This window comes from Diospyros lotus, chromosome 10 (assembly GCF_014633365.1).
Source record: "Diospyros lotus cultivar Yz01 chromosome 10, ASM1463336v1, whole genome shotgun sequence".
Lineage (NCBI taxonomy): Eukaryota > Viridiplantae > Streptophyta > Magnoliopsida > Ericales > Ebenaceae > Diospyros > Diospyros lotus.
Window position 1 is genome coordinate 29,358,454 of NC_068347.1, and position 27,291 is coordinate 29,385,744.

Here is a 27,291-nt window from a genome sequence, read left to right on the forward strand (position 1 = left end):
TTGATCGACCTAGTCCCCTACATATTTGTGTGTGTTGGGGGGGGGGGGCGGTGGCGGCGGCTTGGTTAGCCAAGGAAACACGTATTTGAGCAAATTGACTCAGCAGAAGCTATTCTTAACAGAAGGATCTGGAGTTCGAGTCTAAGTGTATTTCAGGCGCAATCAATCAACGTCTCAACGAAGTGACATAATAACTATTTTTGTTTTTTTGTTTTGATGCGTATATATTTGCATATGACAGTGTATACTTAGTCTTTCAATGATTGTTTTTGTATCATTCTCGATGTGTGTGTGTGTGTTTTTGAAAATTTTTTAAAAATCATAGTGCTTCCTTATGTGATATACACCAAGTGTTGGTGCATTCTTATTATAATAATATTAATTTTTGTTTCTAATTTTCTAAACCAATATAGATTCTAAATAAATTTACAAAAAATAAACATTATTATCTCATATATTAATAGAATACCATGTTACCAACGGGTATTTACAAATTGATGATATTATTTTTCTTTATATACCAACTAATTTAAAATAAGTTTACATAAATTCAAAGTGACAGACCAAAATATACATTATCATTTTTGGTGTATCATGAAGTTGCCAAAATGCCAATCAAATGCAGTCATTTCTATTGATCCACTACTATAATTATTATTATTATTATTATAGAAAGTAAACAAAATTAAACAATTAGTTTCTAATTAAGTTTCCTAATAAAAATAGCAGAGGATGTGCATCATTCGACAATCACCCACCCACTTGTCCCATTCCCAGAGACTTTTAAAAAGTCAAATCCATCCGTGTATTTCGTATCGCTGAACCATTCGCCGGAATCCATTCAACGATCCCGCCGGAGTGCGCTTCAATTCTCGCTTCTCATCAGCCCCACAAATGTGGATGGATAGCTTTGACTGTGAATCAATGGCGATCTTAATTTGGCTGGCTGGAACCAGCACTATATATACTCCCTCGCCTCGACCCAATCCTCCAAGCCGGAGCCACAAGGGCACCTGGATGTGTAAATTGAATAAGCAGGGCCCAGAGCTCGCTTGAGCAATAAAACCAACCAACTGCCCTTCTGTTCTTGAAAAAAATAAAATAAAATAAACCATACCCGGCAAAATGGCCAATAAGGTAGCCGTTATGGGAGTTTCGTCCGTCCTTCTGGTGGCAATGGTGGTGGCTGTGACTATCGGCGTCTCCCGCAAGAACGGTGGTGACCCCGGAGGCGTCTCGGGTGGCGGCGGCGGGGGAGCCGAGATCTCGGCGTCGAAGAAAGCCGTGCATCAAATCTGCCAGCCGACCGATTACAAGGAGACTTGCGAGAAGACTTTGTCCGGCGGTGGGGAAAACACGACGGATCCCAAGAAGCTGATCAAGGTGGGATTTGATGCGGCCGTGAAGGAACTCGGCGAAGTCATCAAGAACTCGAGCTTCTTCCAGGAGGGCGCCAAGGACCCTCGCACCAAGGACGCGTTGGAGAACTGTGGGGAGCTTCTTCAACTGTCCATTGACGATTTGAAGCGATCCTTCGACGAGGTTGAGTCGTTCGACGTGACCAAAATGAACGAATATGTGGATGACCTTAAGACTTGGCTCACCGCCGCCGGCACGTACCAGGAGACGTGCATCGACGGCTTCGAAAATACGACCGGCGACTTCGGGGAGAAGATGAGGAAGCTCCTCAAGTTGTCTAGCGAGCTCACTAGCAATGGCTTGGCCATCGTCACGGAGCTCTCCGGGATCCTTACCTCGTACCCGCTTTCCAGCTCCAACAGCCGTCGGCTTCTGTCTGAGGACGGCTTGCCGGAGTGGACCAGCGCCGGACAGCGCCGGCTGCTCCAGGCTAGTCCGGGCACTCTGAAACCCAACGTCGTGGTGGCTCAAGATGGGTCCGGAAAGTACAAGACCATCAACGAAGCCCTCAAGGAAGTCCCAATCAAGGGGGACTCCACTTTTGTGATATACATCAAGGCCGGTTTGTACAAGGAGATCGTTAACATCACCAAGCAAATGAAACATGTGGTGTTGATCGGCGATGGCCCTACCAAGACCAAGATCTCCGGTAACCGGAGCTTCAAAAGTGGATACAACACCTTCAAGACTGCCACATTAAGTAAGCTATATATATATATATATATGCATATATCCCTCATAAAACTTGAGAGTGTCGTGTCTTACCAACTCTTGGTCTTAAATTCTAAATTTTAAATTCTAACGTGTATGCAGCTACCGACGGAGAGTTCGTGATGTTAAAGAACCTGTATGTGGAGAACACGGCAGGACACGAGGGGCACCAAGCTGTGGCCCTCCGGGTCGGATCAGACAGAGCCATCGTCTACAATTGCCACCTTGACGGCTTCCAGGACACCCTCTACGTGCACACCCACCGCCAGTTCTACCGCGACTGCACCATCACCGGCACCGTCGACTTCATATTCGGCGACTCCGCCACCATCTTCCAGAACTGCAAGATGATCGTGAAGAAGCCCGGGCCCAACCAGGACTGCATGGTGACGGCCCAAGGCCGCAAGGAAGAGCGCGCCATCAGCGCCCTCGTCCTCCAGAACTGCACCATCACCGCCGAGCCGGCGTTCGTGGCCGCCAAGGGCGAGCACAAGGCCTATCTGGGCCGCCCCTGGAAGACCTACTCCAGGACCGTGATCATGGATTCCTTCATCGACGGTAGCATCGACCCCGCCGGTTGGGCGCCATGGCAGGGCGATCTCTACCTGGACACCATCTGGTACGCCGAGTACAACAACAGAGGGCCGGGATCGGACACCAGCAAGAGGGTGACCTGGAAGGGGATTAAAAAGATTACTGCAGAGTCAGCGCAGTCCTTCACCGCCGGCAGGTTCATCGACGGCGACACATGGGTGAAGCCCACCGGTGTTACTTACAAAGCCGGCATGAAATAATTAAAGGATAATATTTTTATTTTTATTTTTATTTAGATCAGTGATGATGATCCCTTATTTTATTTTATTTTTAATCGATTGTCACAGTCTCTCGTGGAGGAGAGGAGTATAAGAAGATGGCAATCATATATATATATTCACACACACACACACACATATATATAAATAGTTCCTTTTCTTCTGTTTTAATCCAAATTTTCCCTTGAAAATTAATTAATTGTACGATGCTGAGAGAGTGACAATATTTTTCCTCTCGATTTTTTAATTGACATAATTATTTTTTTCTGGAGATCTCTGCTTCCACCGATATATTAATTACATTTTTAATTAATTCCGGCCAGCCATGCAAATTATTTAATGAATTAGCATATGAAATTATTTAATTATTTATATAACTGTAGAAACCCTTTTTCTCTAACCATTTGAAATTCAAAAACACATTAGACCTTTCAGAGAAGGGTTGATCGACTTTGGTAGGGTTCTTTAATTTGGATGCATATATTATGAGAATATAATTTAATAAGATATAAATGTAAAAGACTCATCGATAAGAATTGATTAATTATTTGGCATGAAATAAAATTCAAATATGGATGAGACATTTTAAATTCACAGACAAATTAATTCTATCTAGTCGACTTAACTTAATTGTAATTTTGGTACACTATTATTGAAGTTGATGATCCAATTGACCTAGACCTGATCTAGAGGACTTTAATCAACTGGAGATTTATTATGATCAAAATATGTCTATTCTACCCTTAAAATTTAACATTGCCAATACCTAATTCTGAAAAGAACATTTTGCAAAACAAAAAAGTAAAAAAAAATAGTTCTGGTTATATTTTATTTGAATTTAGTAACCCTCCAATTGCCTCCAAGGGCTTACTAGGGGGTTGCAATTTAGTTTAGTTTATTTTTTTTTTGGGCAAATTTCAGTATTTACTAAAGATAGAAAAAGATTTAACAATATTGTGACACCTGATACAAAATTCATGAAGGTAGAATAGGAATAATTATTAAATCTATATTTATTCTATTCCTAATACTAAAGTTATGTTTATTTAAATTTAATATATTTTTTGATAGCATTTTTGATAAATTTTATTTAAATCTCGTGTCCCATCCCCTTATCCATGTCCTAAATAAAATAGACAAATTATCACCCAAAGACAGACTAAAAGGGACCAAAAACTCCCCCCAAGGTCGTCAAAAGAAAATTGACACATAGTTTCTACTTAAATAATTTGACATAAAGGTCACTTAGAGAGCATCTAAGCTTGTTATATTGGGAAAACTCATGGTTTGGTCATCAGAAGATATAGCTCCACTAGTAGGGTCAATGTTTTGACATCGTGTCTTGGTTGTATATCGGGATCATGTCTTAAGTAAGGTATTCGACTAAAATCATACTCAAGTAATTATCATGTACGAGTTATAAGAATCTTGAATTTTATAACAATAAATATGTATTTACTACTATACTTGTCACTACTATAGCTTTCTTGTCTTGTTCTCTCTTTGATATACACTAATTTAACCATCAAAATTTATTTTGAAAGAATCAAACCTCATACTTGCAAAAAGTTGTCAATACTATGTAGGCCTCAACTTCCAATCACAAGGAGAATTGAAATTTGTAGTTTATCTTACTAACGTTATATTTTTTATTTTGCACGTGCATAGCACGAGCCATCCCTATACTAAAAGTAGATAATAAGTTTGCTTTACTTTTTTTGTTACAATTGATGCAATATTTCTCACCAAATGGCAGTCTACCCTCCAACTTGGATCTCTATGGTCGTATCACTGCTCTTACACACATTCACCCCGAGTCATCTCCCTCTGTCATGGGAAAAGATCATTTGGAGGTATTTAAAAGGATGGAGAAAAGGTTAGTTATATCTAATGTACCATAATAGAGAAAATCTATGAAGCATATTAAGGTTCTTAATTTCAAGAAATTAAGAACATACCACCTTAATCAAGGGCGCAAATGATTAGCAACCTTTCCAAACCTAATATCCCGCCCCTTACTCTAGCAAGACAAGATTATTATAAAGTCTCATTCTTACCCTCAATGAAGAATAAAGGGGACGCAAAAACTCCCCCCCAAGGTCATCAAAAGAAAATTGACACATAATTTTACCTAAATAATTTGACATAAATGTCACTTAGAGAGCATCTAAGCGCTTGTTATATTAGGAAACCTCATGGTTTGGTCATCAGAGGATATAGCTCCACTAGTAGGCTCAATGTTTTGACACCATGTCTTGATTGTATATTGAGATCACGTCCTAAGTAAGGTTTTTGACTAAAATCATGCTCGAGTTATTATCATGTGCGACTTATAAGAATCTTAAATTTTGCAGCAATAATAAGTATATGTATTTACTATTATACTTGTCACTACTACACTCTTATTTACTTGTTCTCTCATTGATATACGCTAACTTGATTGTCGAAGTTTATTTTGAAAGATTCAAACCTCAAACTTGCAAAAAATTGCCAATACTATGTCAGGCCTCAACTTCCAATCACAAAGAGAATTGAAATTTGTAATTTATCTTACTAATGTTATATTTTGCACATGCATGACAAGAGCCATCCCAATAATAAAAGTAGATAATAACTTTGCTTTTCTTTTTGTTGATTTTGTGTGATTCAAAATTGTTAAATGATTTTTCATTTGCATTCTTTTGATTTATCAAAATGGTTGCATGCTGTTATATAATATTGAGATGCATATTATATTCTTTTTGAATATAATTGTTATCCATATTAATTATTGTTATATGCTGTTAATTGTTATGCATATTATATTGTCGTGGGTTATTGGTTATACATGGGTTGCTGAGTTTATTATGGGCCGAGCCCATATCCGTTTTCGTGTTGCATTTCACTGCTGGTCCAGTCCATTCATTGGTCCATTTGGCGTTGCTATATAAGGGAAAACCGATGCCCTAATCTCCAGAATGTTTTGATTTTTCTTTCATGCTCTTTTTCAAAAATCCTAATCAGCGATTATTGAAATGAGACACGTCATGTGAATCATTCTCTCTTGTTTCGATCAGATCGATGTTTCTATGGTAAGATTAGTTGGTAAGTGATTGTATTGCTTAATCTTTGTGTTGTTTTAAGCGCTTGAGGCGTGAGAGATTGGTATACTATAAGAATAGATCCTTAGCCTTGATCGCGAGATCGGTTTAGAACAGATATTCACTTGTTCTTGTTTTGGATTCTACTTTTTGTTATGTTTTTGCAATACTATTTTTACTTCTGTTTGATGATCTTGTAACCAATTTTAAACTTGAGAAATCTAGTGGATTGACTAGAGGCGGAACATCTGCCGTGAGTAGGATCTATTAATCCGAACATGTATCTCGCTGTGTCGCTGTTTGTGTGTGTGAGTTGTGGTTTGAAATCTTTCGTTTCTATTTATTGCGCTTGATTTGTGTTTGGCCGAGATAATAGGTTGGTTAAAACCTACACTTTTTTGTTTTGTTTGTTACAATTGATGCAATATTTCTCGCCAAATGGCATTTTACCGTCTCTCACCAAATGGCACTCTACCCTCCAACATGGATCTCTATGGTCGTATCACTCCTCTTACACACATTCACCCCAAGTCATCTCCCTCCCTCGTGGGAAAAGATCATTTGGAGGTATTAAAAGGATGAAGACAAGGTTAGTTATATCTAATTAATGTACCATGATAGAAAAAATCTATCAAGCAATTAAGGTTCTTAATTTCAAGAAATTAAGAACACCACCTTACTCAATCAAGCAAATGATTAATAGCAACCTTCCAAACCTAATATCCCGCCCCTTACTCTAGTAAGACAATAATATTAAGTTTCATCTTTGCCCCCAACGAACATTAATAATTAAGTGTGTGATTCGTGCTATGTATGTGTAAATTAATAAAAATATGCATTTGATAGTTAAATTTTTTAATTAAGATGAGTTTTGTTGGAGAGTTAAATTAATTTTAAGAGGTCTTAAAAGAAAATTCATTGTATGGGCGTGTTCGGTGCGATGTTTGATATATAGTTATAATTTAATTTTTAATTTTATAAAAAAAATCAAATAAAATGATGTTTGATTTATATGATAATTAATAGTATGAATGCATTAATTAATTAATTAAAAGTTAAAAGTGAATGTACAAATAATATATAGCATTAATTAATTTTGGTGAATTAAAAGGTCAAATCCAATCCAACAAAATCGTTGCATTGAGCCATGCATTCTCCTGAATCCAAGCTATAGAGGATCCGCAAATGAACAAAATCTGTTCAAAATTATCAACCGCACAAATTTGGGGTGGCTTTGACCCCGCAACACTATATATATAACCCATCGTCTCAACCTGATCTTCCAAGCCATAGCCAGAGGCAGGGGCTTCTCATGCTGTAAATTCAATAACAGAGAGCCCCAAAGCTCACGTACCAATAAAGGCATCCCTCCTCTCTTCTCTTCTCTTGTACTTTCCATTTCTACGCCTTCTTTGGCGTCCCGACAATATATATCTATATATATATAATAAAATGGCGAAGATCGCCGTCATCAGTATTTCCTCCATCCTTCTGGTGGCCATGGTGGTGGCCGTGACCGTAGGTGTGTCCCGCAAGAGCGGAGAAGCTGCCGGCGCGGCTTCGGGCGGTGCCGAGATCTCGGCTTCCACGAAGGCCGTGAACCAAATCTGCCAGCCTACTGATTACAAGGAGACTTGCGAGAGTACTCTCTCCGGCGCCGCTGGCAACACGACGGACCCCAAGAAGCTGATTGAGGCGGCTTTCAAAGTGGCTGTCAAGGAGCTGGGCGAAGTCATCAAGAGCTCGAGCTTTCTCCAAGAGGGCGCCAAGGACCCTCGAACAGCCGACGCCTTGCAGAACTGCCGGGAGCTTCTGGAGTTCTCTATTGACGATTTGAGGAAGTCCTTCGACCAGGTCGAGTCCTTCGACTTCTCCAAAATGAGCGAATACGTTGCTGACCTTAAGACCTGGCTCACTGGCGCTATCACCTACCAACAGACTTGTCTCGAAGGATTTGAGAACACGACAGGCGACTTCGGGGAACGGATGAAGAAGTTCCTCAAGTTGTCTGGTGAGCTCACCAGCAACGGCTTGGCCATTGTCACTGAACTTGCCAGTGTCCTCACCTCTTATCCGATTTCCACCGGTAGCCGCCGGCTCCTATCTGATGACGGTTTCCCGACATGGGCCAGCTCTGGCCAACGTCGGCTTCTTCAGGCTAATGGCGTGAAACCCAATGTCGTGGTCGCTCAAGATGGATCTGGGAAGTACAAGACGATCAACGAAGCCCTAAAGGAAATACCTAAGAAGGGGGAGACAACTTTTGTCATTTACGTCAAAGCGGGTACTTACAAAGAGTATGTTAACATCACCAAGCAAATGACCAACGTGCTCTTGATCGGCGATGGACCGACCACGACTAGGATCACCGGAAACAAGAGCTTCAAATCCGGCTACAACACATACAGGACTGCCACCCTTAGTAAGTATATCTTCTTTGCTCAATATAGAATAAAATCTACCATTTATGGATGATTCCGTTATTACCAATAAGTGGTCTCATGCAGCTGCTGACGGAGAGCACTTCATGTTGAAGAACATCGGAGTAGAGAACACCGCTGGACACGACGGGCACCAAGCAGTGGCGCTCCGCGTCGGATCCGACAGATCCATCATCTTCAACTGCCACATCGACGGCTACCAAGACACTCTCTATGCCCACGCCCATCGCCAGTTCTACCGTGATTGCACCATCACCGGGACCATCGACTTCATCTTCGGCGACTCCGCCGCCCTCTTCCAGAACTGCAAGATGGTGGTCCGGAAGCCCGGGCCAAACCAGGACTGCATGGTCACAGCCCAAGGCCGCACCGACAAGCGAGGAGTCAGCGGCATCGTCATCCAGGGCTCCATCATCACCGTCGCCCCTGAGTTTGCTGCCGCCGCCGGCGAGCACAAGGCGTTCCTCGGCCGCCCGTGGAAGAACTTCTCTAGGACCGTGATCATGGAGTCCCAGATCGACGGCGGGATCGACCCAGCTGGGTGGGCCCCGTGGCAGGGCGATATCTACCTGGACACTCTCTGGTACGCGGAGTACAAGAACAAAGGCGCCGGGGCCAACAAGAGCAAGAGGGTTAACTGGCCTGGAATCCAGAAAAAGATTTCTGCCGATGTGGCTCAGACGTTCACCGCCCGCCAATTCATCGACGGCGATCTATGGATTCCGTCCACGGGAATTGCTTATCTTTCCGGCATGAAATCGTAATAGAATTGTATGATCCGTACATACGTTGGTTTTTTGCTTGTTGATCTGATTGTCGCATGGCATGCGCGCAGTTGAGTTGTTTCTCATGGAAATTAAGTTCTTAATTTGTGATGATTATGAGATGATGATGACCCCCAATCACACACACACACACACACATACACGTTATCCATTGATCATTCAGTTTTTCTGCAAATTTACCCGTGGAAATTAAATGTCAGCGGATCGTTCTTAATTTATTCGTCGCTGCTGCTGCATGCTCGCCACCTTGCTGACTGCCGCGGAGAGAGAAGGATCCAGCGGCAAGGCGGGCGACAAGGATGTGAGTGCGATTTTGTGCACCCGATTTTACGCAGGGTAACTTTACCCTCAGATAGAGCATCTCCAATGTTTTTAACATCCTGTTGTCTCCGATGTATAATATTTAGTGTAAAAGAGAATTTTTAAAGAATATTTTATAAATAAATATTAATTAATTAATTTAATTAATATAATATAATTAAAAATAAAAAAAATAAGTTGTTTTAAAATATATTCAATATTATATATTTTGATTAATAATAGGTATTTTATTTGTATATTTTGATTAATAATAAATATAATATAATATAATAAATATATTTAATATTATATTCATTTTATTGATCTTAATAAAATATTTTTATCTGTATATATATTTTTTTGTAACAATTTAATTTATATTTCTAATTATTAATCAAATTATACAAATATAATAAAAGTGATAAAAGATATAAAGGGAATAAATTGTTTTGAAATTATACAAAAAGGGGTAAAATTAAAAATAAAATGAAAAAGAAAATTTAGTGTTGATGAATAATATAATATCAAATTTGGTATTATACTATTCACTCAACACCAAATTTGGTGATTAAAAATTGTGCCCAACACCATTTTGCTGTATTTGTTGGAGAGGTTTCTGCGCTAAATTGCAATTGTCGCATTCATTGAATATGCTTTTAGTTTGGGGGTAAAAAAGTTATTTTGGGTGTCTCTCCACTTCTCCTAACCCATCTCATCTCTCTCCTGGCTTCCCTCACTCTTATTGTCGCTGTTGCATCCTTGTCGTCTCGTTGCATCACCATTGTCGTTGCATTCTCAGTGTCTCATGATGTCTTATTGTATATTCTTGTTGATTGCCGTTACATCCCTCTCTAATCGAGAAAACTCACATAAAAATACAGTTATTTAAAAGTGAGGGACCCACTTAACCTTGATAAACTAAAAAAAGGTAAAATTAAAGTGTAGTTTATGTAAAGTTCTTAATCAAATATCATAAATATTACTGTTGCAGACTTGCACGGATAATGTTTTTTTATCATAGCCTAAGCCGAGCAAGCTTAGGCCCAAGCCCATTAGCCAGATTGGTTGAGGCCTTCATTATTTCCAGCCTAGTGGTCTGGTCCGTACTACAGCCCAAGCCCACGAAAATCTTTGTCCTCTCGGGAAGATGTAACGGGCGCCAAAACAAATTTATCCAACGCATTTGAATCCCTTTCTCTCTCCTCTCTCTCTCTCTCTCTCTCCATTTTCTTGTATTTGCTTCCGAAACCCTAACCCAATTTCTGTGGTTTACGCTCCAAATTCAAGAGTTTTTTTGGGTTTTCAGATGAACTGCGAGTAGCGCTGACATGGACGGTCCGATTCGCCCGCCAGAAAATGAGTAGCGATTTGGAAGAACAGAGCGGGGGCCGGTTCCAGTCAGTGCAGCCACTTCGGGACCTTGAGTCCAACTGGGCTGTTGATCTCGCCAAGAACCTTGAAGAGTATCTGTTGAAAATTTGCTCCGGCGAGATTGCCGGCGAGGACCACGCCCACTTCCCTGTGAACTTCGCTGAGGGTTTGTATCTTCCAAATTGTGTAGTTCTTGAGTTGTTGATTTCCTTTTGGGTGTGATTTTACTTTTTCGGGTTTGTGTAGCTGCCCTGCTCCTTCAGGGTTCGATTCAGGTGTATAGTCGGAAGGTTGAATATCTTTACTCGCTGGTTCTACATGCCTTGGAATTCATCTCTAATAAAAGGTTTGGCTTTAGCCATATTGTTGATCAATTGTGCAAATTGATGTCTGATTTCATTTTTGGTAGTTATGGTTTCCAAATTATGAATTCCACGTGATCTTTCCATTCATTGACTTAAGCTGATGATCAACCTTTATATGGACCACGTAGCGCTGTCTAATTCTACTGGTTTTAAAAACTATCTACACGAGGACATATTGTGAAAGTAAAGGTTGTTGGAAATGCTTAAAGAGATTTGCGATTGGGTTGGAAGAAAAATTTATGCAGCTAGGCTTTTCAATCTAATAAATCCAGTTATTGTTTCATGAGGATATGCATGAGGTGTCTGAAAGATTATTTCCAGGTGTTTATGTAATAATTTCTTTTGGAATCAAATTATGTGTTTGACAAGATCTTCATCACAGGATTTATTAGAGTTGATATAGTTGTTTTATTGGATGGCTATAAGACCGTCTTTGCTATATAGCTTAGAATGTTTGGCATAGTTGAAATTTGGTTAGTTGAAATGAGAAATTTACAGTAGATGTGCACAGTTTGGTCAAAGGCGAGAGAGGCACTTGAGCGCAGCAAGGCGCTGTAGAAACACCTTGTGGAATGCCAGGTGAGGCTCCTTCACTTAGGCTAGTGCCTTTTTGAGCTGTTAGCCGTCACGCATTGCAAGCACTCATCTAGGTAAATCAACACAAAGCAATCTGAGTTTCTTTTGATTTTCCACATGTTTCTGTCAGGACCCTAGCCCTAACTTGATATTTCCTTTGAAGATAGAATTGGAATTGAGGGAGAAAACTGATAGAAATATGGGAAAATAGACATAATAATAGGGAGAACAGACATAAATGGGGGGTAAGCTAACAAAAAGTAGGGAGAAAACTAGGTGAAATGGGGGAGAAAATAGACAGAATTGAGGGAGAACAGAGAGATTTCAATAATCTTCTTAATAATTCATTCCTAATCCTAACATTGTGGGGTTACAGCTTTATATATAAAGCTAACCAATAGTTTTTTTTCTAGTTACAACAGTTATCACTTCTACTTCCACCACTCCACTACTCCACCTCACCTAACTACCCTAATACATAACTATAAATAATAACTGAATAAAGATATAACAATTGAAAAAAGAAACTTCCTAATTCATGGTCGTGACAGTTTCATACTTTTTATATTTGTCATGGCCACCATCAAGTACATCTGAGTGAGGCAACGTTGAGAGCATTTGTCAGGGGTTAGTTGGGGCCACCACATGCCATGTAATACCCCAAGAGTCCAGAGAAGGGTAGTATATATCGAGGATAAGTAAGAAAAGAAATAACACTAGCTAAATACCTTTTGGGTTGAATGTTGGTAAAGAACTCCCGGATTAAGCGTGCTTGAGTTGGAGAAACTTAAGAATGGGTGACCTTCTGGGAAGTTCACGTAAGCCCATCAGGGTAAGTTGTTCTGATCCTTCCTATTATTCGATGTGGGATGTTACACTGATGGGGCTACACGAACTTCCCAGGGGGTCACCCATCCTTGAGCTTCCCCAGTTCAAATACGCTTAACCCTGGAGTTCCGTGCCTACATTCAGCTCAAAAGGTATCCAGCTAGTGTTGTTTTTTTCCTTACTTATTCTCGATATATACTACCATTCTCTGGACTCTTGGGGTATTACATTCTCCGTCATGCGACTTTACAATTGGTCCCAGATCTCCCCCCTTTGCATGGCCGATATGGGATTCGCCTAAGGTGCTTACACGCACCCCCCTTTAGGGACTCAGCGCCCTTGCTAAGGTTTGCCCCACCATCCCGCTCAAAGGCTCGGGGCTCGGCTTTGATACCACCTGTAACATCCTGTATCAAGTGATAGAAAGGACCAGAACAACTTACCTTGATGAGCTCATGCGAACTTCCCAGGGGGTCACCCATCCTTGAGCTTCCCCAGCTCAAGCACGCTTAACCCCGGAGTTCTGTGCCTACATTCAGCCTAAAAGGTATCTAGTTGGTGTTGTTTTCTTTCTTACTTATCCTCGATATATACTACCTTTCTCTGGGCTCTTGGAGTATTACAATCAGAGTAAGTTGTTCCGGTCCTTTCTATCACTCGATACAAGATGTTACATGCTAGGAATTCTTGGTGCATGATGGCTTGTGGCATACCTTTCTTACAACTTCCTTGTCTCCTTGTGACATTTAGATGGATTTGCTGTGGGTTTTCTTGAACTATTGAAAGCAGCCTTGTTTTTCTTTTGAATTTCAAATGAAGCTTTCGTCTCTCATCTTCTTTTTGGTGTTATCATTTTATATTTTTTGTGTTTGTTGCTGAAATAGAGTTGAATACAATAGTGAATATTGTTTGCTGCTTAAATTAGCTTTTGAAAATTGAATATTGGTTGCTTGTTATATTGCTTGCTAATTAAAGAATATTGAATATTTTTTGTTTGTATTTGAGAGCATTTTAGATGTTTTACTATTATATGCATTAATGATTGCATTTTTCATATTAAATATATTTATTATTTTTTTTCCAATTGTGTGCCTTGATTTGCTCTGGTGAGCACTTTGAATGGCTTGGGTTATTGACTGTAACACTCACTCAACAATTAATATGCTATTTATTGAAAATAAGATGAGGTGTTTATACTCGTCAGAGTACGAGTAAACGTGTAGTACAAATTTAATTTCTGGATGAGTTCAGGTCGATTTACTGGGAAATTGTTGTTGGAAGTAAATAATTATACCAGAATTTTTGAATTTGAAAAGTAGTGTATTTGACTAAGCTAAGGATTACAAAATGAAGTCAACTGTAACTAAGTGTAGAGACCCTTGAGTCAAAGCAAATTCAATACCAATCCCATGATTTCCTAATAGCTAGATAACTAAAACACAAATCTGGACAAATTTGCAAGGTTCTGCTATTAAAATGTACTCCAAGATGATGATAGCTCTAGATTTAGTAAATTCCATATATGATATGAGAAATTCTAAGTTAAATAACTATCATAAATTAAGATACATTCAATATGCATAAAATAATTCACTTGAATCTAGGAATAATGGCATTTCCAGTCTTAGTAACCTCCATACATGATATAGAGACTCTAAACTAGGCTTATGCTTATAATTTAGATCCAAAAATTCAATGCACACACAACACTTAAGTTAACTAGATTTCTATTCATGCATATGGGGTTTGATTATTTTGGACAATCTATGGCATTGGATTGCTCAGCCATAAATCTCTATTATTATATCCAAGGGATTACAGAGCATGGAAGAAACATAAAATTACAAAATGTAAACCTTTAGTGTGTAATTTGTAGTGTTTAAAGTGTCAAGAACTTAACTTTGAAAATCAAAGGTGCAAATGAACTTACATAACTGAAAGTGCTTGTGATGGAGTTTCTTGAAGAAAGACAAGATGAATCTGTTTAATCGAAAATGGAAGAAAAGAACATTGCAAGAAAAGAAAGAAAATAAAACAACCAGAAAAATTTTAGAGTAGCTGCGTCTCTGCTTCCAAGTAACTCGTGAGGAGACTTTGGTGATAGCCACTATCTGGCAAAACCTTTAGAAAATTCTATCCAAAAAATAATAATAAATAATCCCCCCTCCCATGAGCATTAGTCCCTTTATATTTCTTTCTATTTTTTTTTCTAACAGAACTCTCAATTTTCAAATCTCCCGACAGTTCTTTTTCATTTTTCATTATTCCTCTACCCATGCTTCTGCAAAAGACTTTCTACTCATGCTCTCTTTTCAGATGTAAAGCATATCTATACTCAATTTGTTCCCATCGTGTGAAGGTGTGCTCTGTGCAATTATTTCTCGTGCATCCGGTTATGTAATGTAATATCCGGACATGATTTCACTAATATTCGGATACGTTGTGGGGTATTCGGATGTTAGTCTTTGCCTCTTCTCTTTGATATCTGGATACGTTGTGGGATATCCGGATGTGTTGCGCGAGTGTTGTGTCTTGTATCCGGATGCTTTAGTGACGCATCCGGATGAGGCTTCATTAATATCTGGATATGTTGTATGATATCCGGATGTATCTTCTTCGGATTTTGCTCTTGTATCCGGATGTGTTGAGGGACATCCGGATATATATACTTTTCATATCCAGATATGTTGTGAGGTATCCGAATATCTCTCTTGGCAGCTTCTTCATTTGTATCCGAATGCATTGAGGGACATCCGGATGCAGCATCTTCATATCTGGATGGCCTTGGATGGTCATCCGGATGTGTTGAGTAACATCCGGATGTTCTCTCTCCACACACCTAGGTGTGACTTTGATCACTTACGCTATTTGCATGGCTTAGGCACAATTTCCATAAGTCCTTGCAAAAATAAATAAACATGCCAAATTATCTTATTTAATAGATAGAAAATGGATGAAAATATGATAATATTTGACATATTTAACCACTAATCAGTGATGCATTGTCATAGTTTCTTTTGCCCTTGAATACCTTGGCTCTGTGGTCATACAAAGAAAAAAAATGAAAAAGAAAAATGAGATGATATAAAATAAGGTTTGAATGGTGCCTATGAAATTAAGGTGCAGAGTTGTGGTTTAGATGGTCTGGACCTATGGGATTGAGTACTGTTGTGAATCTACATCATGTTTGATGTTTGGTTCGATGAGTTTTATGCTAGCAATAACTACATATCTAAGCTTGCGGCTAGTTATAAATAAAAGGAACATCTTCAACATTAAAAGTATTGAGGGCATTTCTTGTCATATATCCAAATTTATACATGGGTGTGTAACAATGCTGCATGTTTGAAAATAAAAGTGCAAGGCCAATTCATTTCAAATAAAATTCTTTGTCTATGATTGAAAATTATCATTAACAAACTTAAAATAATCTAATTATTCAACTTTCTAGCAAGGTCTTTCTGAACATTCATTTCAAAATAAAAAAGTCAAGAATTTATAATTTTAGCTAGCTAAACAAATGTCTTTATCATCCTAAAATAAGAAAATAAGTAAATGAATAAATTAGCAGAGCTAATGTATTCAAAACACTCTGCCCATCAAATCCCCTAAACTTCATCATCTTTTACATTTGAAATGTTGATGAATAATAATGATGAGTGCAACCTCATATGCATTATAACTAAATATAAAAGTGCAATCGAAACTTAATGTTTCACATACAGGACAAAACATACATGGATGACTCAAAGGACAATTGTTAAAGAATTAGCTGTTTCATTTGCAATAATAAAGTATTTGGCTAGGATGATGTTGACCCTCATGGTCGGAAACCACATATATGCCTCGTGGTGAGGGCCTAGAATAGGCAAGACTATGTGTTAATGTATTTATCTCCAAAGACTTTCCGGAATGTAGTTGGATATTAGTTATTTAGTCCATATTTGTCAAAGGCACAAGGTGCAAGGAGGCTCAAAGATGCTTAGTTCTCATGGATGCTAGAGACAAACACAAACAAATAAAATCATAAATAACAAATAACCAACATCATGGTATCAACTAGTAGTGTTCAACAAATACTAGAAGTCTAGCCATTTAACTCAAATCTAAATGTTAAAAAACAAATAAACATTTAGTTTTTAATATAGTTGCACAAAAAAGAAAAATTACATTACAAGAAACTTAATTGATTGAAAAACAACATAAGGTCAAACTTTTGAAATAGAAAACACCATAAAAGAAAATAAAACTGGAAATAATCTAAACTAGTTGAAAACTATAAGTTTCACCATATAAAAAGAAATAACATTGAAAATAATATGAATTAGTTGAAAATTAAAAGAAGCAGAACAAATTTAAAAGAGAAATTGGATCAGAAAACAAAACATAACAGAAAAAATCAAAGGGAAAAAAAAAAAAAAAAAGCAGCACTGCAGCAGCAAGGAAAAATCAAAACAAAAAAACAAAACAATAAGAACTAGATAATAGGTTGCCAGAGGTTCTCTTGCTTCTGGCAACCCCAACAATGAAAGTAGGTGGTAGTAAGCCCGAGTCTCATGTGCCCACACCTGTGACCTCTTTGTTGGCACGTGAGCCTCATGCCCATAAGGTACCCAGCACATGAAATCTCTTCTGCAACCACTGATGATAGCCTTGCCTCTTTCTGATCTACACATACGTACTCATATCGACAAAAAACTAATTCTACAATGACAAATCGACTAAAAGTAGTGCTTCTTGAGTTCTCCATAAGGCACATGAGCTATGGATTGTGCCTGCATTTAAAGTGTTCACCTATGCACTGCCTTTTGGATGGCTCTGCACCTTGGTACTGAAGAGGCACACACCTCATGCCTGGGTGTGCCTTTTACAACTATGATTCAATCCCTTCAGTTTCCATTCATTTTCAAGCAAATGACAAATAATGCTTCTACAAAAGCACATGCTTGACCCCCTTGTTCATGGATTACATAAACATTCCAACAGTTATACAAGAACATACCTAACATTTAACCCCCCCCAATTTACAACAATTATAATTAGAAGTTTTGGGCAAAGAATTAATGAGATGAAAAACCACTAATAATGTGAAAGAGCCAATTACCTGATCTGCCAAAATAAAAATAAAACTGCAATCATGATAAGTGGCCTTTATATTGAGTATTTCAATTATTAAGATTCCATAATGCCTTGTCAAACATAAAGAAATAAATAATGACATAAATTTATTGGTTGCATAGAATAGTCAATAATTATAAATTTTTTGCATGTACTATTATCTTTCTTAACATATCAATTCTCCAAAATCCCCTAAACTTCCAAATCATTCTCTGAAACCAATTGTCATCTATTTCTATATTTGTTTTCTCTAAGTTTGAAATCTATATCCTTTCTTAGTAATTCTCCTTTCCTCAAGTTGTATCACTTCTTAAAAAAAATTATTTCATCACATTAGCAATAAATTTCAAGCGGTGGCCACCAATAGTGCAGTTTCATGCATTATCTGCAAGGTAATGTGTGAAAACATGCTCCGAAGCCATATTTCTATTTAATTTTGGTTTGGCATATATATATATATAGTTATGCACTATTTATCCCCTTCGATCAAGCTTCACTTGGCTGCTATAATTTCCTTTTGGCTGTACCTCCCCCCCCCCCCCCCCCCCCCTCTCTCTCTCTCTCTCTCACACACACACACATGAATTGATCTTGTCACAGCCCTTAAAGTACAATCAGTTTTTGAAACTTTAAATACCAATTCGCAGCTTAGAGTTTGATTATGCTATCAAATTTTTCATGTTTGTTTTAAGATTCATTATTGAAGTTCAAAGATAGCATTAGTTCTTTCAAGTGGATTTTGTCCTTGACAAGTCATGAATTAAGTTACATTCTTGTACTGTGCATTCTTTTTTGTGCACAAAAGGTGGGGAGATCATCATCAGAAGCCTTAATTCTACTAGGTTGGTTTGATTATTTGAATTTTAGCTCTCCAATTATCTTTCTCCGCATATGTATCTTTTGTAAGGCCATTGTGGTTTTTTCACCAAGTTTTTTTTTTCCTACCTCCTTTGCTACTAACTTTTTCTATTCAAAAGTGCAACGGTTGGTTTTTTCACATTCCTAATCATCTTTGTTGCTTACTATGCATCTTATTTTCAATAGTGGGCACTCCAATCTTATTATGAATAATTTTGTTTTTAATTTATTTTGTATTACATTTATCGCAATATCCTCATTTCAATTATGGTCATATTTTACACATAGTAAATATTAATTGCCCAACATTCTAATCCATACAACAAGAGTAGTATTATAGACTTTATAGTTTATAGTTGTCTAATGAAATTTTCCTTTTAGCTTGAAAGGGATTTTTACAATCTCTTCAAATGTTAGATTTACTTCTATATTTTAATAATTTTTTCTTGGTTCTATGAATAACATTCTTAATAATTTTTCATTTCTAAACAATTGATTTAAGATATCCTATCTTATATATTCTAGGAATAATTTAATCTTCAAGTTTTATTGCAACATCTTCCACACAAACATATAGTTGAGTCATGCCTATTTTACAGTCAATAGTGTCTCTATTGAGCCCCATACCTAATTATGGCTAACTCAGCCTTTCTTCGGACCCGCTCTTGTTGTGGGATCTTTCGCCGCTAGAACAACCACCACCCGAGAAGTGAAGAGAGCATAAGAGAGAAAAAAGAGAGCTTAAAAGAAACCTTTGAGAAACTCTATTGAGAATGGAATGAATACAAATGAGGAGGTCACCCTTATTTATAGCCCGTGGCTATGCGTACAAAAAACCAGAACACCCCTACTGATTCTTATCTACAACCCCTACAATTTAAATCTTCATCCATCTCCAACAAACTGGATATTGATGGAATTTTCCAGAACCTATCTCCAATGCTTCCATGTAGTGGATCCAATCATGTTCCGCCATGGGTCACCCTTCTCAGGAAAGGGTCTTCTCTTATCACGCCACATGGCATCTAGTCGACAAGTCTTCTCTCCTCTTGCCATGTGGCAGCTCTGAGGATAAGCATTCTCTCTTATCTTGCCATGTGGCAGCCCTTCAGATAAGTCCTCTCATGTGTTGATGATGCGGTCACCAATCAAGACCCGACCCAAGTCCGACCCGACCAAACCGGAACAGTATCACCGGAATAGTAACACCGGAACAATATTTTAATATTTCTTAAGTTTTAGAATTCTACTTGATTTAGGATTCAATTTCATATTTCTACTTAATTTAGGATTCTACTTCATGTTGGATTAAGATTTTATTTTTATTAGGATTCTACTTCATGTTGCCATGTTTACAAAACTGTTTTTCTTAATTAAATTTCAGCAACCTATTTGGGTTTTCTTAGCAAAACAGTTTTGTTTTTGCGTCTTCTTGAAAGCCAAGCTTCGGCCATTGAAGTTTGTTCTTTCAAGGGTTTGTTTTGGTGTGTGTTTTCTTCACACTCACGCTACACGCTGCGTCAGGTGGTATCAGAGTGGTTCATCAACCAATCAGATGGCCAATCTTGAAGGTAACAATAGCAACCAGCCTCGTGACGGTGATTGGGGGCTGCCCGCAGTTTGGAGAGCAATCGAAGAACAACGGGAAATAACTCGTACAATGGAGCAGCAATTGGAACGAATCCGCAACCAATTGGGCGTATTACAACGAGTTAAGGATAATCGGAATCGGATTAATGGCGTGAATCAAGCCGGCTACGTTAAATTGGGAAGACCAGCCATTAGTCCTGTGCTCATTAATCCTAGAAGACCAATGATGGATGATAGCGACGATGAGGATGATCTTGGTCGTATGATAGCCAACCCTAGTTGTAAAGGGACTAGGAGGAATGCGCAACAACACAACCGTTGGGGAAACGATGAGTATAAACTAAAGAATGACTTTTCGATGAGTTTGGAGCTTGATTTCGAAGATTATGTTGTCCTAGCAACCTCAACGTCTACAAACTCAGGTCTAATTTATGTTGCTAACATGATAGAAACTCTAAGGTTATTGACTCATATTGGGGTATTTTCTAGTCCCGAGTGCTCAGGCATTGCTTCACAACCCAATGATGGTGGCGTTTCTTCTGATCGGCTTGTGACTGTAAAGGAGATGGAGGCCATGGTAACAGATTCTTCTACAGTTTATTCAAGTTCTGGCATGGTTGAATCGAAGGCAATAGGAACATATTCACCTCTGCGATTACAAAAGCAAGATGGTCACAGGGATCTCTTTGTGGATAGAGGTGTTGGATCTCCCAGGCTAGTTAACTCGGATAGTGCAACTACTTTCGGTATTAATTTGAAATTAGATTCTAAAACTAAGAATGTTATAGCAGCTGCTGCTATAGCTGATCAAGTGCTTAGACCAAATGAGGATTCAAGCATCAATATTTTAAGTGATGGAGAGACTGATGGTAGTCATGGAATAAGGCTCTATTCGAAACAGTTGCAAAAGAATACTTCTCCAGGCAAGAAAAATCTACAGAGAATTCGAAAGCTGTTGAGGAGTCAAAATCAAGAAAGCTGATGAAAAGAGAAGGACCTATGATAAAATTTACCATATTAGAAAAACACTCAAGATGGAATGTTCAACGTCCTCAATCTAACAATAATAATACAATGGAGGCAGATGGCAACAAACATGGCGATGGTTGGACCCATGCCAACCTAGATATGGCTAAGAAGGGGAGGAATGTCTTTGCTCATGTTCCCTTAGCAAAAAAGTTCAAGCAGTTCAGGAAGGTGTCAAGCAAAGGTTGCACAAATAAGAAGTATAAGGCGATAGCTGACAAGCATAGAAAACACAAGGTATTTGAGATTGGAGATGAAGTCATGATATTCTTAAAGAATAAACGGATTCCAGCAGGACAACAGAACAAGCTCAAGCCAAAGAAGTACGATCCTTACAAGATTACAAAGAAAATAAATGATAATGCTTATGTTGTGGATTCGCCTAATCATATGGGTATTTCCAAACATTCAATGTGGCTAATCTCTCTTTGTACTTATTAGATATGGATTTGTCCAAACAAAATCAAAATTCGAGGTTGAATTTTTTCTCAAGTGAAGGTGAATGATGCGGTCACCAATCAAGACTCGACCCAAGTCCGACCCGACCAAACCAGAACAATATCACCGGAATAGTAACACCGGAACAATATTTTAATACTTCTTAAGTTTTAGAATTCTACTTGATTTAGGATTCAATTTCATGTTTCTACTTGATTTAGGATTCTATTTCATGTTGGATTAGGATTTTATTTTTATTAGGATTTTAGTTGGATTTTGTTTACAAATATTAGATGGATTTGGATTAGCCAAATACTATAAATATGCTTAGGATCTAGAGTTTGTAATCAAGTTTTTTTTAATCAAATTTCAGCAACTTATTTGGGTTTTCTTAGCAAAATAGTCTTGTTTTTGCGTCTTCTTGAAAGTCAAGATTCGGCCATTGAAGTTTGTTCTTTCAATGGTTTATTTTGGTGTGTGTTTTTTCACACACGCACTAGACGCTACGTCAGTTGACATGTGGAGACTCTTCTTGTGCCATGCAATTTTGCCCAATCACCTCTGTGTGATTTTTTGGCCGTATCTTTTAACCATTACTAAAATTCATAAATAAGGTGCCATGAACATAATGCTTATGTTAATGTCAGTAGATATATGCCACCCTCAATGCTATAACTATCCTTGATATTCCATGATGCATCCGTTCTTAATTCTTAGCCTGTGAATAATATATACATTTATCATCTTGTAATTTGTAGCCAGACTTGTGATCAACATTAATAGGATAGTTAATGGTATTTGATTCATTGATCAAAATGTTCCATTGGATAAGATATGTGAAATAACAAACACTGAGAGACTACAAATGTCATTCTTACTGAGTGTTAGGTGTTTGAACAGGCAACAAGACCAATCAGGGGGTCCATCAGTCCAACCAGAAGAAAGAGTTCCTTGTGCAGTACCTGAGGAAGAAAATGATGACTTTTGGGGTTATGACAACATTCCAGGTGGCCTAGTACCATGAATATTCTTTTGATGGTTTTGCCATTTGGTTTGCCTTATAAACCTCTTGAGGGTGGCATCTTGAGCTTTGTTTTATATCTTTCTTCTTTTGGTAGTGATGCTTCACTTACCAAAAAAGAATAGGATTTTTTTTTTTGGTTAAGTAAAAAAGAATAGGATTTACCATGTCCATTCTTTGACTAAAATTTTGTATGTTGCAGTTGAAGCTAAGAACTCCTTGGATGGTGCATTGTGCAAAGATGCTCAACTAAATCATTTTGTGAAGCCTCCTGCGAACCTAGTTGTGCTTGAAGGCGATTGCTTAGATACTAGTGGTGATGGCAGTGAACTGGAGTCTTACCTGGTACCTAGAGTTATTTTTTTCTTTTCTTTTTCTTTTTGTGAAAGTGTCACATTGTGATTGCTATCAGGGTGAATAAACTTTTTAATTAGATTTTTTTATTCTTCAGCTGTCAACCAGTGATATTTATCGGGATTTTATTCTATTAGACCCATGTGATGCAGTAGCAGTTGATAATTACTTTAAGGATAATAGAGCTGGTAAAGGGCAGAATGGTACCTATAGAGGTGGCTCTCTAATTTCTAAATCTCGCAAGAGCTTTCAGTCTCCCAATAATCGATCAGTGGGAACTGGCTGCAAATCATCAGCAGGAAAGAATCAGGATGCTAATCTCAATTCTGCTTCAAGTGACCATGGCTTTGAATTTAGTGGCGGTAATGCCATGCCTGATCCTCCTGACTGGGATATTCCCAAAAACAACATGCATGGATCAGAACTGGATGATAGATACTCGGAATCTTGGGACTTGGATGATTCAGATGGTGAAGATGATCCATGGAAGCCTTTGAATCCACATGAACCAGGGAGTTTAAGAGTAAAACCCTTTAAGAAAGGTTCCTAAACTTTTGTTTCTTTGCTTGCTTAATTTCTCGCTCTTGTTTCTCATGCACTAAATTGTTCTTCTTTCTGGTTTTGAACAGTGAAATCTATCAGAAGGCAAGGGATCAGTTCCACTAAACGAGTCCCTATAACTAAGGATTTCCCTCTTGCTAGAATGCATGGCACCATTAGTTTAGAGCTCGCCAAAGCATGGGAAGCAAGCCATTGTGCCTCAGAGAGGCAAGAATCTGAATCACCTCCATTATATGAGAAGGTTGGTTTCTTTACCCTGTAATGTTGTCGCGTTAAATGATCTAATAGTGGTTATGATGCTGCATGTTTTATCTACAGCTGAGACATTCACTCATTCATGGCAACCACAAAAGCTGTGATGCATTTTTTAATCCCAAGGACAATAATGAAGACAATGAATATGATGATGGAGGCCCTGATTTTGACATGCCCGAGGGTAAATGCGAGTATGAAGAAGTACCTTCACAACCTGAAAAGGTTAGGCAAATCAATTATATGTTATTGTATCAGGAAGCTGTTAATGGGAAAGTAAGCAATTATCATAGAATGCTCATGTGTTGATATTTATGCAGCATGATGAAGGTGATGTTTGCTTTCATATGAACAATATTTATGGACATGATGATCCAAGTTCTCAGGCTAGCCTAGAAGATCTTTGCCGATCTCACCTGGTAAGATTAGATTCGATTTATTTTTATATTGCATGCTTTGTCATGATACCAATCCCCACTTCCCCTCTGTCTGTGCTGGGGAGTGGACTGGCAAAAGTTTTGCTGGTCATATTACGTTTTTCTTCACCAATTCTCCTACTTTCAATCTTAAATGACTGTTGCAAACTTGCACGTATATGAAAGAGATTGGCATGCTTATTCATGCTGTTGTACAATAGCAGTTTCACATAATTATAGAAGAAGCAGGCCTAAGAACAATAAACCTATATGGCAGGAGCGTGATAACTAAGATGAGTATGTTATGATAGATGTATGGCTATATAAGAAAAAGAAAAATTAGTAATGATATTATTCATAATAAGATTGGAGCTAGGCCTATTGGAAATAATATTTGCCAGATGCAATTAAAGATGGTTTGTGCATGAAAGAAGTGGACCTGTAGAGACACCTGTGAAGAGAGAGTGGGATTGAAGAAGTTTGTAGCGAAAGAGCAACGGAAGATCTAAAAACAAAAACTTGGCAGAAAACTCTCAGTCATGACATGAGACATAATGGCTTTACAGATAATATGATCATTGATATAGATGTCTGGAGAGTTGAAATCCATGTAGCTGACTTTAATGGTATTAAGGCATGTAATGATGATGATAAATTGACAGTCAACTTCACATGGTTTTATCTTTGGGCATGTCATTTCATTTCAGTTGAATAAGTCCAGGCTCTCAAATAGCACCTGAAGAAAAATATGGTGGTTTCTTGGAACAGATCGTTTGTCTATCCATTCAGTTGATATTGTTTTTGACCATCTTTTTGTTTGATTATCAGCATTAGAACTGTTCTTAACATGTCCTCTTGAGTCTTGAATTTAGGATGCTCTCCTAGCTAGCATTGCTGAAAATGAGAAACAGACTGAATTAGCTGCTCGTGTCTCAACTTGGAAACAGAGAATTGAAAAGGACTTGGAAGAGGAAGTAAGAGGCCGTCAGTTTTATGCACACAACAAAATTTACCATTTTGGATTTCAGTTTCATGGACTTGAACAAATGATGAAAAACCTTTTCCTGGCAGGATTCACGCCCACCATTTGATATTCATGAATACGGGGAAGGGATTTTGGAGAAGCTATCCCTGGATGCAGAGAGGAGTATCATGTCATTTGCAGATGTTGTTATGGGCCATGAGAAAGAAGATGTTGCTCGAACTTTCTCTGCTCTTCTGCAACTGGTAATTTTCTATCTAAAGATTCCGTATATAAATCTAAAAAATAAGGTTGCGTTCTCTTTACTTTTCAATTTTCAGTTTTGAGTTTTGAATTCATTTTCAGTTTTTTATTTTGGTAGTCTGTTTTTAGAAAATTAAAAACGCGTTCTCTTTATCATTTTGAAAAACTATTTTTCAAAACAGAAAATTAGAAAACACGTTTTATTTGAAATTTTGAATATTTTTTTAATGATATTTTATTCAATAAATTTGATTATTAAGTAAATTATAAATATTTAATGTTAATATATTATTAAAAAAATATATACGTTTTAAAGTTAATGAATTTTGTAATATTTTTTTCATTATAATAATAAAATATGAATAAATAAATAAATAAAAGTATTTTGAATTTAGAGTTTGTGTTTTGCATAAAAACATTTAAAACAACTTTTGGTTGTTTTGAGTTTTCTTTATAATTTTTTTTTGTTTTCAAAAATATATTTTAAAAAATAGGAAAGAGAATGCGTTTTCATTATTTTAGAAAATTAAAAATTAAAAATGATTTGAAAACAGTAAAGAGAACGAAAACTAAACTTTTTTACAGATCCAATATTGTAATTCTACTTGGTTGTAGGCTGAAATCATTAACTGCCATTAATTTTTTCAGGTTAACAATGGAAATGTTAATCTGGAGAGGGGTCACACGGGCAGTGAGCCGGTCTGTTACACTGCCGTCAATCCATTCTATGTGCGGCTTCTCAGCCATGATAAGAGACCAGGAGGAGGTCATTTCCAGGCATCAAAGAAGAGAGCCAAATCACCTATGAGGAAGGACAAGTCAGGGAAGGAGAATAAACCCGCTGTCAGCTTGTCACATCCAGGATCTGCCTCGACATCCATGGCATCGCAGTTGAACTGCAAGTTCTCGGTAAAACTAGGAAAGGTCGGCAATGTTAGGTGCACCCCCGAAGGTAAGCGAAGGCGAAGGTCCCGGCTGGTTGAACCAGTCGACTGACAGATTCTGCAGGGCGAGTCGAAACTAGTTTGCAAGCGAAGTAAGCTGATTGTCGTCATCGGATCAGCGTTAGGAAATTCAACACACCCAGTTGAACGACATCCAAGACAATGTGTAAGCAGGAAGCAGCATACCATTGCAACAAGTCTAGCTAGATTGCCAACTAACAAATAATTAGTTGTGAATTGTTGTTGTCTAATGTAATATTTTGGGGGCTCCTTAAATCATTATAACTCTTAAGAGGCTGCTGCTTGTAGTATTAACAGTATATATCATCTGGTGAATTTAAAGCTCTCTCTGCTTCATTTGCTGCCCCCTGTGAAGCAAGGAGTAAATTACTAGCTGCACAACTTTCTATTTTTGTATCTTAGTTTGAATCCTATTGAATTTTGATTCATCAAAATGTCATTTCTCACTTGGAGAGTAGGAGTACAAGCAGGTGGGCAGGTGGGGGCACTGGGCTGTCCTCGTAATGGGTATCCGTTTGCTTTTAATTTTATCTAAAATATCAAAATCTTGTTGCCGTGTCTAAAAAAAAATATTTAAGTGGAGTATATAATAAAAAAGTTTAGATAAGCGGAGCTATAACTAATTCAGCTAAGTTTTTTCTTTGCACCAGGCAGGGGCACAATAAGAGATGTTTGGGTTACCATTTTTAAAAGTAACTTATAAGGTATTTAATTTTAAGGTGTGCAAAGTTTAAAAGTTGAGTTGTGTTTAAGTTGATAATGTATTTGAATAAATGTGA

At 37.8% G+C, this 27,291-nt stretch overlaps 3 protein-coding genes across 3 annotated transcripts; all 3 read left to right on the forward strand.

The window, feature by feature from the left end:
- Positions 1-1,125: 1,125 nt before the first annotated feature.
- On the forward strand, positions 1,126-2,924 carry LOC127811225 (probable pectinesterase/pectinesterase inhibitor 21). Its single transcript, XM_052350933.1, has 2 exons — positions 1,126-2,119; positions 2,233-2,924. The coding sequence occupies exons 1-2, from the start codon at positions 1,126-1,128 to the stop codon at positions 2,922-2,924; spliced, it is 1,686 nt and encodes a 561-aa protein (XP_052206893.1).
- A 4,550-nt stretch (positions 2,925-7,474) lies between these two features.
- LOC127811226 (probable pectinesterase/pectinesterase inhibitor 21) lies at positions 7,475-9,227 on the forward strand. The gene is made up of 2 exons (XM_052350934.1): positions 7,475-8,444; positions 8,530-9,227. The coding sequence occupies exons 1-2, from the start codon at positions 7,475-7,477 to the stop codon at positions 9,225-9,227; spliced, it is 1,668 nt and encodes a 555-aa protein (XP_052206894.1).
- A 1,505-nt stretch (positions 9,228-10,732) lies between these two features.
- LOC127812229 (condensin-2 complex subunit H2) lies at positions 10,733-26,951 on the forward strand. Its single transcript, XM_052352611.1, has 11 exons — positions 10,733-11,085; positions 11,166-11,265; positions 22,619-22,725; positions 22,942-23,084; positions 23,191-23,635; positions 23,723-23,895; positions 23,973-24,131; positions 24,227-24,325; positions 25,195-25,296; positions 25,394-25,549; positions 26,196-26,951. Exons 1-11 carry the CDS (start codon positions 10,905-10,907, stop codon positions 26,541-26,543), a joined length of 2,013 nt encoding a protein of 670 aa, XP_052208571.1. The 5' UTR covers positions 10,733-10,904; the 3' UTR covers positions 26,544-26,951.
- Positions 26,952-27,291: the final 340 nt, after the last annotated feature.

What these genes read in the sequence shown, in the direction of transcription:
- LOC127812229 (XM_052352611.1), top strand. Translation starts at nt 10,905, where the DNA reads ATGAGTAGCGATTTGGAAGAACAGAGCGGGGGCCGGTTCCAGTCAGTG. An exon ending in GTGAACTGGAGTCTTACCTG is followed by an intron (nt 23,085 to 23,190) that starts GTACCTAGAGTT and finishes TTTATTCTTCAG; the next exon opens with CTGTCAACCAGTGATATTTA. An exon ending in TCTCTGCTCTTCTGCAACTG is followed by an intron (nt 25,550 to 26,195) that starts GTAATTTTCTAT and finishes TAATTTTTTCAG; the next exon opens with GTTAACAATGGAAATGTTAA.
- LOC127811226 (XM_052350934.1), top strand. Translation starts at nt 7,475, where the DNA reads ATGGCGAAGATCGCCGTCATCAGTATTTCCTCCATCCTTCTGGTGGCC. An exon ending in ATACAGGACTGCCACCCTTA is followed by an intron (nt 8,445 to 8,529) that starts GTAAGTATATCT and finishes GGTCTCATGCAG; the next exon opens with CTGCTGACGGAGAGCACTTC.
- LOC127811225 (XM_052350933.1), top strand. Translation starts at nt 1,126, where the DNA reads ATGGCCAATAAGGTAGCCGTTATGGGAGTTTCGTCCGTCCTTCTGGTG. An exon ending in CTTCAAGACTGCCACATTAA is followed by an intron (nt 2,120 to 2,232) that starts GTAAGCTATATA and finishes ACGTGTATGCAG; the next exon opens with CTACCGACGGAGAGTTCGTG.